Below are 19,073 nucleotides of genomic sequence, written 5' to 3'. Positions count from 1 at the left end.
CGTCGAATTTAATCTTAGACCTCACTTCGCTCGGTCAATTAAAATATTAGGTCCAGATGCACAAAAGCCTGTTTAATTACAACTATGATTATATTCCATAAGAATCAATGCAGGTTTTTTTTAAAGAAGGCTTCTCTGATTGGTTCTCGTGGTATTTAGCCCGAATTAGAAGTCAACATTGTTTTGTGCAACTGGGTGTAGGCCTCTCAAGGCCATGGCTGCGTACAAACAATGAGCAACAGAGGAACCAATACAACAGAAGCTGGAGAAATTAGTCGCATTTCTATCACACCACACTATGAACATTACATTCAACTACTGTATGTTTGAAGAGATCGATTTTAAATTTATTTTATCCGGTTATTTTCTGTATCTTTTCTTCCAGGTTGGTTCATGAATCCTGCAATGTTTCAAAATAAGGTCGACAAATGGTAACTGAGCAGCTGTTATAATCTCCAGGTCGAAGATTGGTATCTCAACTGCTGTTATCATCGTTTTTTACTTGCTCACACTCTCTTTCGTGTTCAACAGACTATGGAAAACTCTCTTCTGATCAGCTGCTACTTGAAGGACCAAAAATCCCTTTTTAAGAAACTTCAGTGAGTTTTCCCAGAGTTGAGACCTGTTCCAAAATATTTTTTATCACTAACCTATTATATTTCTAATTAAATTAAAACGTTATTAGCCATTTTCGAGATCCGTCTGTTACACATACAATCAACAAACATAAATTGCTCGCTCTACATTATATTGACTTCCATGATATTATGATTTCATTAATAATTAATGAAAGTATTGCAATAATATAACAGCTGGGATGAAAAGCAAAAATGTCATATATATAATTGAAATTGAAACAGGTGTGAAACAGTATGATCTTGATCTGATGTAATGTGAACTAATCAAAGTAAGATCGACATCAATGTGTCAGAATTGTTTGAATCGGTAGAATTGATGCTATTAATATAGAATGCTGACAGGTTTGAGTGAATATCAGCAAACTTTTATGCATTTATTCTCCAATATTTTTATTGAAAGCAACCTTTCATTTTCTTCTGTAAAACAATCAATGTTTGGGAATAATCGATTCATGGAAAAAGTGCCCCACTTCCATCAAAGATATTTCTAAATTTGGGAAAGCAACAACATCTATTTGGCCGTTTTTATAGACAACCCCTCTGTTTCTATCAAGTTAAATTTTCACCGAATTTCCTCATTCTTTTCACACAGATTCCGCAACAGACACTTTCGAAGTTTTAAAAATACCATCCATATATCATAATGAATTATCCAAATTGTTGAAGCAGTTTCCGAGATCTGTCGGATGTAAAAACAAAAGTAGGTGGTCTTGATAGAATAAGATTAATTATTGATTTAAACAACTCTCGTCATTAAATTTTGTTTCATGAAACATTGAGATTCAATAAAAATTATCTACACTTACAGGAAAAACTCTGATTAGAAACCATCCTCAACTTACTGCCAACCTAAATATTTGACTGTCCATCAATTTAGTTACCAATTTCAACCGTAACAGCTGTTCCGTAAAAGTACTCTCTCTAGATTAAAGTTCTATATTAACTTATGGTATGGACATTTCAATTATAATTGAGAGATTAGGAGAAGAAGAATATGCATGCTAAAGACAAACTTTAAACCCTTAAAAACTACCCTTAGAGTTGAAATATCGCCAAAAGATTTCTTAGTGAGCACCTAGTAGTTTTTCAGAAATTGTGATCAGTGAGTGAGTCAGTGAGATAAGAATTTTATAAGTATAGATGAAGCTAATCAGTATAACTCAAGTGTTTTATTAGTGTAGAAACCCGTAACAATTGGCATCAGAATTGAGGATACTATTGTTTGAGACGATCTTATAAACTGTTATCTTTGTGAGTGAACTTTTATTTTCAAGTATTAAAATATCTGAGTTTAAACTTTTATTTTCAAGTATTAAAATATCTGAGTGTGAACTTTTATTTTCGAGTGAGTGTGAATTTTTATCTCCGGTTGATTGAACTTTTATCTGAATGTGAACTTTCATCTTTAAGTGAGTGAACTTTTATATTCAAGTTAAAATCGCTATTCTTCTGTGAATACCTGTAAACATTGCAGTTTTTTTAACATATTTTTAAATGGTTGAGAAAGGTGTGACACAAGTTTGAAAGTGAAACAAATAGAAGCTGAACTCGAAAAGTGTGATTTGGATACAAATGACCCACAATTGGTTCTACAAGATCGTCTTCATGAACGCGAAGCATTACTAACTAAAGCGGTGGATCCAGAGACCTTCTTACTAGAAATTATTATATTCGGGAGCCCTGATGGTGAGTGAATTTGAATCATTGGAGAAAGACAAGGAGAAAGTTTTAATTTTGAATTGGAAAGTAAATTATAAGAAAATAAATCATCATTGGGAAGTAAATTGGAAGAAAATCAATTATCTTCGGAAAGTAAATTTGGATCTCTGGAAAGTAAATTTGATGAAAAATTACAAGAACATAATAGAATTTTTGAAGATAATTTTGAAACTAAACTCAAAAACATGGAAGATAAATTTGATAAGAGGATAATTAATTCTTGAAGTTCTTGATAAGAGCTGAAAATTAATGACAATGGTGGGGCAAGAGCAACCTTGAAGGTGAATGATACTTCTACTACTCACCTTGAGAAGGATAGCCTACCCCAGTCAATAACTACAATGGGCCTATTTTTATGCCAACTCAGCACAGTGGTTTACCAACTTTTGATTGAAAAATGCCAAGGGATGATTACCGCACCTTGTTTGATACAGTTGCAGATGTACATGGATGAACACCAGTAGTGAAGGCTGCAATGTTGAACCTGTTGCATCATGGAGATGCACTAACAGAACTTCAGATGATCCCAATGGGGTTGTGGAGAGAAAGGTCATCTTCGAAACAAGTGCCAGAAGAAGTCAATGTCTCATCAATGTTAATCAGGAGATTCTGGATTGTACCAATGACTGCAAGCGTTGCTCCCGCCAGTAGGAAAGGAAGCAACTGTGAACAGGATAACAATGGCTACAGACTAATAGGGAGGAGATGAAATGCTCAAGGACCAGGAGGAAGACCCTATCTAAAGCATCTGTGGTCTTGGAAACATTCTACCCAAGGAAGACCCAGCTGGCAAGAAATAGCTCCATTATCACCACATGTTAAACAGCTGTGCTTAGTGAGAGAAGTTGTGTTTGTATTTTTGGGTTCAAAATTTTATAAAATAACTTGATTAATTCAATAAGAAGTGATAATTGAGTGTTATATTTAAATATAGTTTGGTGTTTTAATTTCTCTAAATTCAAAATGTTTAGCTTATATTCATTTTTGAACGAAAATTGAACTAGAATCTTTTACAGTAGAAACATAACCTATTTTTTGGACATTTTATTAATTTATCAAAAATTTGGGAATGGAATAGATTTGGGCCAAGCCTGTTGTTCCTTCCTAATCATATTTATATGATTTGTGATTATGTCCACGAATAAATGATAAATGATGTTAAGACCCTCTGGGCAAAATGGGATTCGATTGTGGAAGATGGTGGAATCTTGAAGAGGGTGATGGAAAATGCTGCAGGTGAATAGAGACGACTACAAATCATTGTCCCAAAGAAGAAAATTCCAGAATATGGAAGAAATTTCCAAAATCTGGCAGGCATTTTGGAGTGCACAAGACCCTGGAGAGAGTACGAGAGACGTTCTACTGGCCAAATTCAAAAGAGGATGTCAAGAACTGGTGCCGAAATTGTGCAATATGTGCATCAGCCAATGGCCCTATACCTTGGAAGAGAGCCCCTATGCAGAAATACAATGTGAGAGCTCCATTTGAACGAATATATCCATTGACATTGCTGGACCATTTACAATTACTGACAATGGAAACAAATACATTCTGACGAGCACATTCTATTTGCAATGGATTACTTCAGCAAGTGGATAGAAGCCTATGCTCTGCCAAATCAGGGTGTAGTTACTGTAGCTGTCTTGGTGAAGGAGTTCTTCAGTTGTTTTGGTATTCCATTGGAGTTACAATCAGACCAAAGGAGAAACTTTGAATCTGCAGTGTTATCTAGGATGTGTAAAGTATTGAGAATAAACAAGACCAGGACAGCACCACTGTATCCCCAATCTGATGGAATGGTAGAGAGAATGAACAGGACCATGGGAAAATACCTGTCAAAGCTTGTATTCAGGCATCAACGAGACTGGGATCAACATCTCCATTTCTTCCTGATTGCATAACGAAGTTCAATCAATGAGACTGCAAGAATGGCACCAGCAAAGATAGTGTTTGAGCGAGATATGTGACTACCCTGTGACCTGGAGTATGGATGTAGGCCTGGAGAGGACCTGGAACGGGAAGACTACATCACCAAGCTCCAGAAACAGATGGACGAGATTCATGAGACCATCCGCACAAACACCCAGGATGTCAGTGACATGATGAAGCAATGCTATGACATCAAAGCAGACCATGGAGGATGGTGACAAGGTTTGGTTGTACAGCCCCCAACAACATCATGGATACTCTCCCAAGTTGCAGACTTCCTTGGATGAACCTTATGAAGTGGTCACAAGGATCAACAATATGGTCTACAGGATCAAGAAACCAGAAGGTACTATATGAATTGTCCACTTCAACCGACTTGCACCCTATCATGAAGGCAATACTGCAAGGGAAGTCAAGAAGTTCAGGTTCTTCAACCAGCCGGCCCTGACTTTGAAGAGTTCATGACCAATCTCGAGATGTCACAGGAAGAAGGGAATGTCACCAACAGTCGCCAGGACTTGTTCACCCTGCCAAAGAGCTATGCGTTGACCCATTGCACAGCTAGGAATGTGGGAGCGTCATGAGGGATTGCTACAGCACTTCATCTTCAGTATCAGAACCAATATTTGTTCTATTTGGTGAAAAAGAACCAACCCCAGCAAGGATCCACATATCAGGCTTTGTGGCCTTCCCCTTTAGGGCAGGGGAAGTCTAGTTCTTAACACACAAATCAATTTTTGGATGTAAAATTTTTGCTGTTATTATTATTCTAATAGATTAAACAACAGAGAAAAGATGAAGCATGAGAAAGTATCCCATGGTATAGGCTAGATGGTTTAAGATCAAAATTTCAAGCAGACTTTTTATCAACTCAAGCCAATTACTGTCGACTATTGTCTATTATTAGATTATGACTCTTTTGGTCAGGTTAGAGTGTAAGAAAGGCACAGTATGAAAGACTACATGCATCACATAGCTTCACGAAAAATGACTACTAGGACTATTGGCTTGAGTTAACAGTGGAATTTGGAACATAGACGCCCTATTCCAAGGGACATCTTCTTATGATAGTTATATTTTATCTATGATAATAGTAATATCGAGTGACCTGGCTGGCCCAGGTCTGGTGTCAAAGTTTTTAGGTTGCACCTGATCGATTTCAGGGCCTCTGGCATGACTTTTTTGAGCAGCCGGGACCGACGACTTAACATGTCCATCCCAAACAGTAGCCCGAGATAATATCTTGCTCTGGCTGGGATTTGAACCTGAATCTCTGAATTAAAAATCCAGCATCTAATCCACTCGACTACGTCCCATTCCAATCTCTACAATTAAACATAACTGGGCAAACAAATGATGCGCTCATGTGTTTGCTGTTCAATTTAAATAAAAACCGAACGTCCAAAAATCGATGTGTGTGTAACTTTACACGCTAAACTCTACCTGAAAATGCTTGTAAAAGTAAAAGTTAATTTGACAAGTTCATTCTTCCTGTCACTAATCTACTTTTCCACAATTTAGCTACCCTACCATGAACAGCTAGTGCTGACTGCTAAGAACTCATTCCTAATTTGAGAAGAGTCAAGTCAAAACATGATTAGATGACAAACGGGAAAATAGAGAGTGACAGGAATAGCCCTAATGATCATTATAATATGGTATCTGTCATGTCATTGATGTTATCGTGTTTCGGATAGTGCAATATTCAATGCAATCAACTTGGGTATCTATAACCGTAATTCTATGGAAAATTGATGAATTTTTATTCAATCATAGAATTAAATTACTTCAATATAGAATTGAATTAAATGTTTAGCGAACTCCTCACTCGTAGAGAGGGTACGGCAGGTAAGGTTGGATCCGGGGGGTCCAGCCTCCCACGGGGGCCCGGCGGCCACGTGTCAATGAAAAAATATATTTTTGTTTGTGTGAGAAATAAAAAAAAACTACAAATAAGTTGGAGTTGTATAATGAGCTATTGATAAAATGACTAAAGTAGCAATACAAACGCACCCGAACTAAAATAATAATTTTCACTGAAACTTTCCCTATTTGATAGCACCATTTTGAAAAATGTTTACCATAAATTTATTGGTGCCTGTACCCAGGCCCGTAGAGAGGGTACGGCAGGTAAGGTTGGATCCGGGGGGTCCAGCCTCCCACGGGGGCCCGGCGGCCAGGTGTCAATGAAAAAATATATTTTTGTTTGTGTGAGAAATAAAAAAAAACTACAAATAAGTTGGAGTTGTATAATGAGCTATTGATAAAATGACTAGAGTAGCAATACAAACGCACCCGAACTAAAATAATAATTTTCACTGAAACTTTCCCTATTTGATAGCACCTGATTCAATACTGTCCAAGTGGCCAGTATGGCCAGCTGGTTTGTATGAATCTCCAGAAGACCGGTTCAAGGTTCATGTTTTCTATGTTTTAATGGACACCATCATTGGAAGTGTGACTTCTCGGTTTACAGCTGTAAAGAAAATCAATAAAATATTCAGTTTTCTGTAGATGTATCCGAAGCTCCAAACAGATGAGCTATGTAACCAGATCAAATCATGGACTGCACTGTACAAAAATGATATTGTTTAAGAAGAGCTCATTTCAAATATGGGACATCTCAAATATATCCAGCCAGCAAACTTTAGTGACAACCTGAAACCTTTAGAATTATTAAATGTCCTCGTTCAACAGAAGATTTCCAGCCTTTTTCCCAATGTAATGATTGGTTTGAGGATTTTCTGCACTTTGCCAGTAACTGTTGCTGAGGCTGAAAGGTCATTCAGCTTGCTGGCACGAATGAAAAATGTTCAACGATCAACCATGGCTCAAGATCGCCTTTCAAGCCTAGGGGTGCTGGCCTTAGAAAGTGAACTAGCTCGAAAGTTGGACTTCAGCAAAGTCATTGATAATTTTGCTAGTTGTAAAGCTAGGAAAGTTAATTCGAAAATATAAGGTATCTGTTTCAAAGAATTAAATTGGTATTCTGTCTCACTAGTATTTTTCTGTGTTTTTTATTCCTTCAACATAGTTTTTTTGCCATATTTTTACCACATTCATGTAGAATTAATACATTCATGCAATTAAATACATTCATAATTTACTACATTCATGTAGTAAGAATATGGCAAAAAAACCATGTTGAAAAAATAAAAAACACAGAAAAATACTAGTGAGACAGGATATGTGTGTAATAAATAGACACATACTTGAATTATTATCAAATTATGTTATGTAATTCCATTATCCTAATGAAGAGAGAGAATATAACGTTGTAAAACATTGTGCTCGTGTGTAGGCCATTTGGGGTTTCGTTTTAGTGATCAAATACTATATCAATTATTGTACAAATTTATATGTCGAGGCCCGTTACGGGTCTAGTTGGGGGGCCCGCCACGGCTCTCTACGGCCCTGCCTGTACCAATATATAAAATGAAATTACCAAGTGAATGGAAATAGAAAATGTATTAAAATATTGCTTCTCTTCTGGAAACCACTAGAAACTGTCCTCTCATTACTGCAGTTCTATTACTATCCTAGCCACGCAAAATCCTTACTTACTTACTTACTTGTCCAGTCTTCTCCACAGTCTGGTGACCGGGGAATCGTCAAATATCTTCCCTTCGATGGGGTTTTCGCGTTAGTCTTGTTGGTCCCCCATTCGTCCCGTGAAGTGACTGTATGTATGCTCCTGCACATACTCCGTTGTTGTGTAATACGGTCTCTCTTTCAGGTAGCGCTTGAGTGCCCTGGCAAAGTGAGTGTCATCCTCAATGTTCTTCAGTATAACGAGCAGTTTATTGAAGAAGAAGGCTCCTGCGTAAGCTGGAGAGACCTTGAATTTAGCGAGACGGTGCATTGGAAGGTCTATGTCCTTGGTGTTCGTATGTAGACCATGTCTGTCACCTCTTAGTGCGGGTTTCGTCTTCTTTGCTAAGATTATTGTCTCCAGGATATATATGGAAATCACTGTGAGTAAATTGTGTTTCTTGAACAGCGGCTTGCAGTGTTCCATTGTGCTTACTTTTAGTATTGTTCTCAGTGCTCTTTTTCAAATGACGAGGACTTTTGCAAGGTGTACTTGTGGTGCTGAACCCCATGCTACTATGCCAAATCTCGAATGTGAGACAAATAATGCATGGTATGCCATGAATGCTGCTTTTTCCCCCAGTATGCTCCGCAGTCTTCGAACTACATATACCACACATGACAGTTTTTTGCAAAGTTTTTCGATGTGAGGTTGCCTGGAAAGTTTGCTATCAACAATGATGCCCAGAAATTATGTATGAGTGGCTATAGTGATTTGATTGTTTGTAGGATCTGCTGGGGTGTCGGTAGTTGGTTTGAATTTTACATGTATAGTCTTTTGTTTGTTTATTGTTAGGTTCAGTTTTTGCTGATATGCGTTGCTTCTTCAAGAGTTGCATCTATTAGACTGTGATTTGGATCCTGGTTTTTGTGTGGTACTAATATTGTAGTGTCATCTGCGAATAATATGCAGTTCGTCCCCCTTTCAATTTCACTGGGTAGATTGTTAACATACACTAGAAAAAGTAGTGGTGCCAGTATTGATGGTTGCGGCACGCCTCTGTTTACGGTCCGCGCGGAGAGAGCATTTGTACTACAGTATGTTTGATTGTTTGTTTATGGTGTTCAATTTCAACACCGCTTTGCTTCCGGTCAGACAGATAGTCCTCCAGCCACCACTGCCAGCGTCTTTCCCTTTATTTTGATTTTTTTCAGTTCTAGTTTTAGAGTCTCCCAGCTCAGTGTGTCAAATGCTTTTTGTAAGTCAATAAATAGGCCGGACACTGCTTGTTTTTCTTCCCATAGCCTATTTATACTATTGCACAACTCTGCAATAGCCGTTGATGAGCTACGCCCTCTTCTAAAGCTATGCTGATGTACCGATATCAAATTGTTAGTTTCAAGGTATTCAATCAACTGATCGTAGATTGCCCGTTCTATGATTTTTTATGTTGTTGGGATGTTAGCAATAGGTCTATAATTTTTAGGGTCAGTCTTGTCACCTTTTTTAAACTTAGGAAAGGTTCTAGATATCTTTAGGCTTTTTGGAAATGCTGCCTGTTCAAAAGATGTGTTGGTTATGTCTATAAGTGGCTGTTTTAGTTCTTCCTCACAATATTTTATATTTTTTCCAGTGATTTCATCATGTCCTGAAGAGTTATTGGCCTTTAGCTTCTTAATTATTCTGCTCAGTTCAGCACTTGTGATGGCTCGAAATTGGCTGAGTACTACTGTTGTATTTTCTTGCCCCAAACAGTCATCAGTTGTGTCCCCCACTATGACTATCGGCGTCTCAATAAATGCACAATTTAGGATGTTACAAACATGGTACGGGTCGGTCTATGATAGTGCGACCATTCTGGTTGAGATGTACATTGTCCTTAGTAGTTGAGTATTTTTTACATCTTTCTTCACTTATCATTTTCCACAGTTCTTTCCTTTTTTCGTTGGTCTGCTGAATTTTTGCTACAATTGATCCCTTCTTCTTGTTGTTTACTTCAGCTTCATATCTCTTCTTTGTTGTCTCATAGGAGAGTTTATCAGTTTGTGAGCGTGTCAGCAGTAGTCTTTCATAGGCCTGGCTTAATCTGTTTTTGTGGTTTATGGTTTCTACATCCCAAAAAACGTGATTTTTAGTTGATGTCATTTTCTTTGGTTCTCTTGGCATGACATCATCTATGTTCTGTCGCAGTATTCTAACAAAGTCATCATACTTAGCCTCAATAGTCCTATGGTAGTTTGTGTGTCCCCAATCTTGGTGCGGCTCAATCTGAGTTTCAGTTTTTTCAAGTTGGAGTGAGTAGTTTCTGTTGAACTTATACTTGATCATACAGTTGATCTTTCTCAATCTTATAGTACAGAGTATTGATAGGTGGTCAGAGATGTGGTTATCATGTACGGAAGCTGCTATTTTGCTTGCTGGTATATTATGGTAGCAACCATCTATACTTGTAGCTGACGTTTCTGTTATTCTGGTTACTGGAAGGTCAAAATATTCTGAATTAAAACATTCTTAAAACTGAATTAAAATATTCTTAAGGTCAATGAAGCTTGCATTTTCAGACTTTGGTGTATCTATGTTTGTGTCGCCAGGAATTACTATTTTGTTTTATTTAGCCGAGTAGTCTTGGAGTAAACGTCCCAGGTGAGTGAGGTATTCGTTTACTCCTCCGGGGTTTGGAGATCTGTATGTTCCAATTATTATCAGTTTTTGCTTTCTCAGTTGGATTTTTATTAGAGCTATTTCGAATTTTTGTTCCACCGGGTGATATGTTTCTTGAGGTTTGATCTCTTCAACTGATAATTGATTGTTGTCATTTCTATAAATCGCCACTCCACCCCATAAGAGTTGAGTCCGGCAGAAATAGGTTGTGTGTATCCCGGAATGTGCGTAGTTATGAGTTCCTCCTCTCTTAGGCCATGTTCCGTTATAATAAGGATATCCGGAGTGTGTTGATGTAGCTCTATCAGCAATCTATCTACTTTTCCCAGTAGTCCTCTTTGGATGTTTATGTGATATATTTTAAGTGAATTTGACTCCTGTTTACTATTATTTTGCACTTTTCTATGGAGTGGTTTTTGTTTGTAGAGTAATCCAGCATTGGTTTTTATTTCATGGGGAAACTTGGTGTTTTCTGGTTATTGTCTATTTTTTGAAGCGTGATGAGGCTATGCAATCGTTTGGGTGGGTTTGACTATTTTCAGGTGTTAGTGTTTTTCTGAAGTTTTCAAATTCAAATTCAAATGATCTTTATTCACAAAAAAAGTAATACAGCAGCAGAAACATTATATAAATAGTGAATATTCCCCACAAAGACAACAAGTCTGGGTGTGGGGAATGAGCACCGTGAACTGCATTATAACAACTGACCGTTGAAGATTTACAATGAAAAAACAATAGAATAAGTATAGTAGAGTAAATAAATAAAAAAGCATCTTTAGAGGATGTGGAGAGCACTTAATGTTGTTGAACCCAAATTTCTGTAGTTTAAAAAAAAAAAATATATATATATATATATATATATACAGGGTGATTCATAATTATGGTAAAATAATTCAATACGTGATAGTAGAGGTAAGTATAAGAAGAAAAATTCTTATAAACATATATCCATAAACGCTTCATTAGCGAGCTATACAGAGTGAAAGATTTCGCCCGGAATTCAGTCCCTCTGGTGAAATACACCGATGCTGAATTGTTTGGGGACTTGTTTTTGAAAAACTTATGATGGATTCATATGGAAAAATATCTGAAAAATTGAATAAAACTAGTCTAGAAGCTGTAGTGTGAGTAGTTTTTGAGAAAAAAATTGAAATATGCAAAAAATCTATGTAGAAAAACACAGACTTCTACGTTTGATGCCCAATAACTTTCTTTAATGACCAGTAAACAAATAATTTTTCGCAATAGAAATTGTAGAGAGTTTAATTCTGAAAAGAATCATGCAAGCTGTGTGAACTAAATTTAAATAAAAGTTGAATAAAATGTATTCTTATGTAGTACATTACACCACAAAAATTTGCTGTTTTATGAGGAGAGAACTAATAACTCATAGGTTGAAGCTGATTGCAAATAAAACAAGGATTTTAATAACAGCTGTTAAAACAAATTATCAGCTGAAAATTATTTTCAGAAATATTTTAGCTCACTATATTGAACAAATTGAACAAAAAAAAACAAACTGTAAGTTAGGCCTACTGTAACCGCGCTGTGTTTTTTGTTTAATCTAATAACCAGTTATTTGTAACCATTTCACTTTGCTTTTTTGTTAAGTATTAACTTTTTAAAAAATGGCAGGTAATTTTAGACATTATTCATACTCCGAATTAGCTGACATGCATTTAATGTATGGAATGTGACACTACTGTAATAGTACTGAAGCAAGACGTTTGTATCAAGAGAACTTTCCTAACCGAGTATGTCCAAGTTCAAGGTTTTTTGCCACTATTCATCAACGTCTGTCTGAAACAGATTCTTTGATATCCAAAGAGCACATTTATGCAGGCAGACCCCGATCTACCAAGACAGTTGAGTTAGAAGAACAAGTTCTTAATGAAATTTATGAACATCCATAGAAGAGCACAAGAGAATTGTCAGTGCAGTTTAATGTCAATAAATCTATTATTTGGAGGATACTAAAAGAGCAACAATTACATCCATACCACCTCCAGAAAGTTCATACTCTATTGCCACGAGACTGTATTCCCTGTGCTGGTATTTGCCGATGGTTTTTAGTAAACTTCTTTACCCAAACTTTTTAACAACCGTTTTATTTACTGACGAGGCACACTTTACAAGAACAGCTATCGTTAACGTCCACAACGAACATATTTGGGCAGCTGAGAATCCTCATGCCATCAATCCTAATCTCCCACAACATCAGTTTTCAGTAAACATTTGGGCAGGAATCATAGGAGATCATCTACTTCTGTTCGAGCTTCCTTCCAGGCTTAGTGACATAATCTACTAGTCTTTTGATATAAGTTTAATGTCATTTAGATATGCTACTTTCATATAAAAAAAAACTTTCTTTTAATTCTTTTCAGAATTAAATTCTCTACAATTTTTATTGCGAAAAATTATTTGTTTACTGGTCATTAAAGAAGGTTATTGGGAATCAAACGTAGAAGTCTGTGTTTTTCTACTTAGATTTTTTGCATATTTCAACTTTTTTCTCAAAAACTACTCACACTACAGCTTCTAGACTAGTTTTATTCAATTTTTCAGATATTTTTCCATATGAATCCAGCATAAGTTTTTCAAAAACTAGTCCCCAAACAATTCAGCATCGGTGTATTTCACCAGAGGAACTGAATTCCGGGCGAAATCTTTCACCCTGTATAGCTCGCTAATGAAGCGTTTATGGATATATGTTTATAAGAACTTTTTTTCTTATTTTTACCTCTAGGTACTATCACGTATTAAAATATTTTACCGTAATTATGGATTACCCTGTATATATGGTATTGAAAAAAGGGAAAAAAATAGTACGAACTGAATAATTTTAAGAGACATACAGAGTCCTGCATATCCAGACGAAAATTCACAACCAGGGGTGATGTTCAATGGATATAGGCGGATTGGATGAGCCGCGATGCGGCGTCCCTACCAATTTCAAAAAGCCACCTTTTAAGGTAGCATTTAAAGGTGCTAATGCTGACAACATTTTCCATCAGATGGTTTGGGATATTCCCGTACAGAATGTGACATAGATAGTGGCTGTTAGTCCTGGTACAATTATTTAGCAGGCGTGGCTGCACATTGCCAATGTTATTTTGGTGTCTGGTATTGTAAATGTGGTTTGATAAAATGAAAATTGTATTTTTATTATGCCAGATGAAAATTACTAAAACTTTTAATATAAATCTGTCTATTTATTCTTAGATAAACATAAATAGACATATACTATGTCTTATTTATTCTTTTTTAGATCCTTGATCAAAGAGATAATTTATAAAACATGACCTACTACTATTTACAAACATGTCATTTATGTGATAATGATAAATAATAATCTAATAAAAGCCTAACATTGAGTTTTCGGCCAAAATTCTAGATCCTTGTCCATTCAGATGAATTCCATCCCATTTGAGGTGTGTCTTATTTAGTTGCTGTGTATTGTCTATGAATGTTACATGTAGTTGTTGGCACATGAACTGCAGCGCCTTATTTTATTCATCGGTGAATCGATCGTTGCAGTCTTCTCTGTAGGGAATTCTTTGGTAGGTGATTTTGTTTTTTTTTTTTTTGAATCTGCTGACATCCTGAATTTTACCACCATGAATTATTTTTATATCCGCCTTATGTGTTGTATCTCCTTCCAATAACAAGTCATTTACATCCTTTATCAGTGAGTCACCGATTATCAATGGGTAATCAGTGTTGTCTGTCTGGGATTTTGTAGTTTGAGTAGTTCTTTTTGGTCTTTCTTACCTCAACTCGATCTGGTGGGCTAGGGTCATCCCCACCTGAGGTAAACAAAAAAGAAAAATCTGCCTTCCAAAACTAGGCCTTTGAATCCGCTATTAAAGGGAGGGTACGGTAGCTATTTTAGGTTTTTAGGTTATAGTATTTAATACAAACAGGACTTCCTTTATACTATAGATATGTAGAAGTTTCTGTTCCTGGTACAACAAAAGTTAATAGCATAGTAAGTCTTGGTGTAGTTTTAGGGCCAACATTGAGTTTGACTACCTAGTAAATTTCACTAAGTGTTCCATTGGAGAATAATATTATCATTATTGCCGAGCAAACAAAAAATATGAATATTAAGTATTGTTTGAATAAAATGTTGATCTATTTCTGAAATTTAGCAATTACCGGTTTTTTTCCTTAGATGGTTAGGTGAAAATCATACTTACACATTTTTCTTGCAGGTAAATTGAACGTAAGAGATTTAGTGCTGGAGAACCAATTAGTCTTTGCAATAACATCTTGTAAAACTCTGGAATGAGATTGTAATTAATTATTATTAAATAAGCATTGTTATAACTAATAAATGAAAGTAAAGAAGATCGGGACTCAGGAATACAGCAGTTGAGCAGTACAGTATTTAAAAATAACTAACCTCACTTCTCTATTCAATTCACTATTCCAATTTACCTAGAAGTAGAAGTGGAATCTGGAATGTTTACAAGGCCAGCTTGATTTGTTTTGTAATTTCAAATTAAAGATATTCATATTTTATTATGAAAAATTGTTTGAATCAATGATTGATGAGTCTATTCAGATTTGAAAAAAAACATTTATTAGTGGATTAACTCTTTATTCTTCTTTATTTTGAAATTTTCCAAACACTATTATCAAGTTGGCTTAACCGGCAAATTCAAATTATCAACCGGCAATTTCAAATACTGTATGCTAACCATGAACTAAAGAAAACTGAGTGATATAGGCTACCAACTATAATAATATAAAAAATTAATATAGAAAGGGATATTTGCTTGTTCCAGCTTTGAATCTTAGTAGAATAACTAACATCATAAAATGTGTCCTGGCTACTTGATGAATCCATCGAATTATCATAGACTACCTGTAATGAGATTTTTGTGTTGGCGGTCAACAAGATATAGATAAGCAATTTTATCGAAAACATGAAGAATAGAGGATTTTACTTTTGTAAACATATATCTGATAATCTTGTTAGTAATTCGTACCGTAGGCTTATAAATTAGTAGCATACGAGTAGGCTACTGTAGACCTACTGTGGAGTAGATGGCTTGGCTGTATGAACAAGTTCAATGTTGCCGGTTATTTATCAACACTACAAGGGCCATACCATATTAAGCGTTTTTAGAGTTGGCAGAGAAGAGCTCTTCGATTGGTAAAGGAAACGCTTAATATTGTTATAGTCCAGGCAATGAATGATCAAAAATCTGGTGTGGCGCACTCACACAACTTTCCTTGCCGTTATGAAAATTTATCACCTAAGCAATTTTAGGTGATATTCCTCTACTTTTCATTCTCTTGCTCCTCCTTTTGTTTTATTTTCAGTGTTCTAATTATAGGTTTTTAATCATTTCTATATTAGTTAATTTTTCGTTATTATTGTTCCAAACAATCCTGGGAATGCAGCTGGTTTCATGAATGAAAGTTTCGAGTCTTCATCACTATGGGAAAAATACAACAAGAATAGACATAAATAATGAACATAAGTTATACATGAGGAACGGAAATATAATTTCAATCTTTGTTCTAATCTCTGGATAAACTTCTTTTAGTGAGTTCTACGTTATATAATTACAATATTTGTTTATAACGCCTCATTCCAAATCGTTTTTCTCGTTCCAAATTGTTTTTTGTGATTTACTGTTTATAGAGTTCATCGTTCTTTAGCTAGACAATGAAGCAGGATTGATAAGAATATCAAAACGCTAGTGTTAGCGCGCATCTCTTTATTAAAAAATAATAATTAAACAATCAAATGCATTCCAAGCAAAGCAAATACCGTACAATATATTGTTTCCTAATTTCTAATATGTGTTCCGTATAGCCTACCCTGTGTGGGGACACTTGAATATATATATAATAAAATATTTATATACAAATTTAAATATTATATCATGAAGAACATAATAATTGAATATGCTATTATATTTAAATAAATCAATATGTCAATTTATAATCATTCTCGCACACATTCATACGCACACACACACACACACACACACACACACACACACACACACACACACACACACACACACACACACACACACACACACACACACACACACACACACACACACACACACACACACACACACACACACACACACAACTTAAAACTATGTACGGAGTGGTTGCTGTTGTTTTTCATATTCAGTTCAATTTTATTCATAGTTTAACGTTTCGTTTTTTTTCAAAGTGTTGATGTAATTAGACCATAAATGAATGCGTTTTGAAGAAAGAGACAGTGATTGAAATTTAATACTGTCTTACTGTTTACGCATACCGGACAGGATTTGTGAGTTCAATGATCTTTGATTGTTGCAGTGTTCATGTCATGTAATGTGTAAATTATACTAAATTTAGAACTATATTAATTTAGTGAAAAAATCATTCGGGTTGTCTAGTTGTGAAATTAATTTCTTGATTTCTTATCTAAATAACTGACGTGACGTTATTTTCCTTGTTGTTACTGGAAGTGAATTGAATATTTTTATAGCTATGTACAGTCGAACCTCTGTATAACGAATTCGATTATCCCGAGAAAAAATTCGCTGCCGAGAGGTATTCGTTAATCGTTATTGAGAGGTTCTGTCAAGAAAACTGCCAAGATCCTAAGGATCTTAAAATATCGTATCAAGGCGGTAAATAAATGAATATGGTAGGTACATAAAACATATCATCGCGAACGTAGGTAGGGTACCTATTAGGCCAATATTAATATGGAAATTTGAAAATTTATGCTGTTGAAAAAAACATGTTTTTTGAATATTTGTAGAACGTAATAAGTAGATAAACTTATCAATTGCCTGATAATTTTGAAAGCTTCTAGAACTTCTTGATCTGACGGATTCTTCTCCTCAGGTTCGTCACAGTCATCATCATCATAATCATAGTCAGTTCAAAGAATTGAATTGTGTGACAAAAGCAGGAATGGGAAAGTCCAGTCGTTCACCTGCCTGGTCTACAATAATGACAAGCTCTTGGAATTCAATTTCCAGTAACTTGCATTCAATTTCCGACATGTGTTTTCCCCTCTATTGACTGTCTACCTCTCTATCTTCTTCCTACCTGAATTGTAATTATTTTTAGTCTATTGACCTTTCTGATGAGATTAAAAATTCCTTGAAAATGACCGTCTGCTTCCTTTACACACTACACTTTGTATGTTGAAGTCAAGAGAAAACTTTGTTGTTGAGAGGTCCAAAATTCGTTAAATAGAGGTAAATAAGCAGCAAAAACTCTAAAATGTCATGGGACCAGGTAATAATTCGTTGTGTAGAGGATTTCGTTAAGTGGAGGTTCGTTATAGAGAGGTTCGACTGTATTTGAAGTGTCGTCTGGAATGTTCTAATCTTGGTTTTGGGAGGTTAATGTCTTGTGAATTCCTGAGGTTTATTCTTTCTCTTATCTGTTGAATATAGAAACTATTTTCAGCTAAATCCAGCATTGCTTTGAATAGGAAAGATGTCTCACTGGTAATATTGATAGTTCTCTGAAGAGCATCATTGAACTATATAGGTATTGTTTAGGTTTATTACAAATAATTTAAAATTAATTATTATAAAAATAATAATAAAAATAAAAACTATAAAAATAATTATTATTTTTAATATAGGTTTCTGACCAGTAATCACAGGTTTAATATGAACATATTGTATGCACTCCCATAGCATATTATTCCATAATTTATTCTAGAAGGAACCAATAATTGCATGGTATAATTGTAACAATACTTCTTTTGGAAATAACTGTCTGAGGTAATAGAGCTTCCTTATGTATACAAATAACTCATTTTTTATCTTCTGTACATGATCTGACCAAGTGAGCCTACTATCCAATATGAGGGCCAGATACTTAACGGTACGTGATTGTTTTATTGTTTCACAGTTACACAATTTATTATTCACCTGTTGCGCACAATCTGATTTATGGAAGTAAATACTAGTTAACTCCTGATCCGTGTTTTGAAGATTAAATTGTATTATATATTAGATTTGTCTGTGTTGATAGTTAATTTATTTTCGCAAATAAACCACCACCTAAGGTGCTTAAGATCCATTTCTAATTTATTTTTAATTTCTTGATTTGTTTTGGCCGAATAAAATATAGCTGTATCGTCTGCAAATGATATAATATTTCCCTGTAAGTCACCATCCGTCAAATCGTTAATAAAGACCAGGAATAAAGTACTTGATAACACTGATCCTTGAGGAATACCTATGGTAATGTCCCCGGGTTCACTCAACGTATCGTTAATTCTGACCCTATATTGACTCCTATTAGATAGGTAGCATCTTAGCCAATCATTAGCAATTCCTCTTACTCCTGATAAATCAAGTTTTTTTAGAAGCATGTTTTTATCAATATCATCATATGCTTTAGATATATCAAGAAACAGAGCTGCACACTTATTATTAACACTAAAACTGTCATTTATTTTTGAAATGAGATTTTTAATTGCCGCTTCTGTACTTCTTCCTTCACGGAAACCATATTGGTTATCACTAAAAAAGTTATTATTTTTATAAAAGTTTTCAAGTCTAATCTTGAATATTTTTTCTAAAATCTTGGAAAACCCCGGTAAA

General features: G+C 35.2%; 1 protein-coding gene across 3 annotated transcripts in view; it reads right to left on the bottom strand.

Moving 5' to 3' along the window:
- LOC111057968 (28S ribosomal protein S9, mitochondrial) overlaps positions 1-14,934 on the bottom strand; it is a 43,945-nt gene extending 29,011 nt beyond the window's left edge. Inside the window, exon 1 of one of the 3 annotated variants that reach the window (XM_039432701.1) lies at positions 14,679-14,934. In XM_039432701.1, coding sequence (XP_039288635.1) covers positions 14,679-14,750 — 72 coding nt within the window. In that variant the 5' untranslated portion in view covers positions 14,751-14,934. Of the gene's footprint in view, positions 1-1,444; positions 1,579-14,678 lie in introns of those variants that run through there. The other 2 variants (XM_039432702.1, XM_039432704.1) reach the window with 2 other exon arrangements.
- Positions 14,935-19,073: the final 4,139 nt, after the last annotated feature.

This window comes from Nilaparvata lugens, chromosome 7 (genome assembly GCF_014356525.2).
Source record: "Nilaparvata lugens isolate BPH chromosome 7, ASM1435652v1, whole genome shotgun sequence".
Classification (NCBI taxonomy): Eukaryota; Metazoa; Arthropoda; class Insecta; order Hemiptera; family Delphacidae; genus Nilaparvata; species Nilaparvata lugens.
This window is presented reverse-complemented; position numbering and strand designations above follow the sequence as displayed.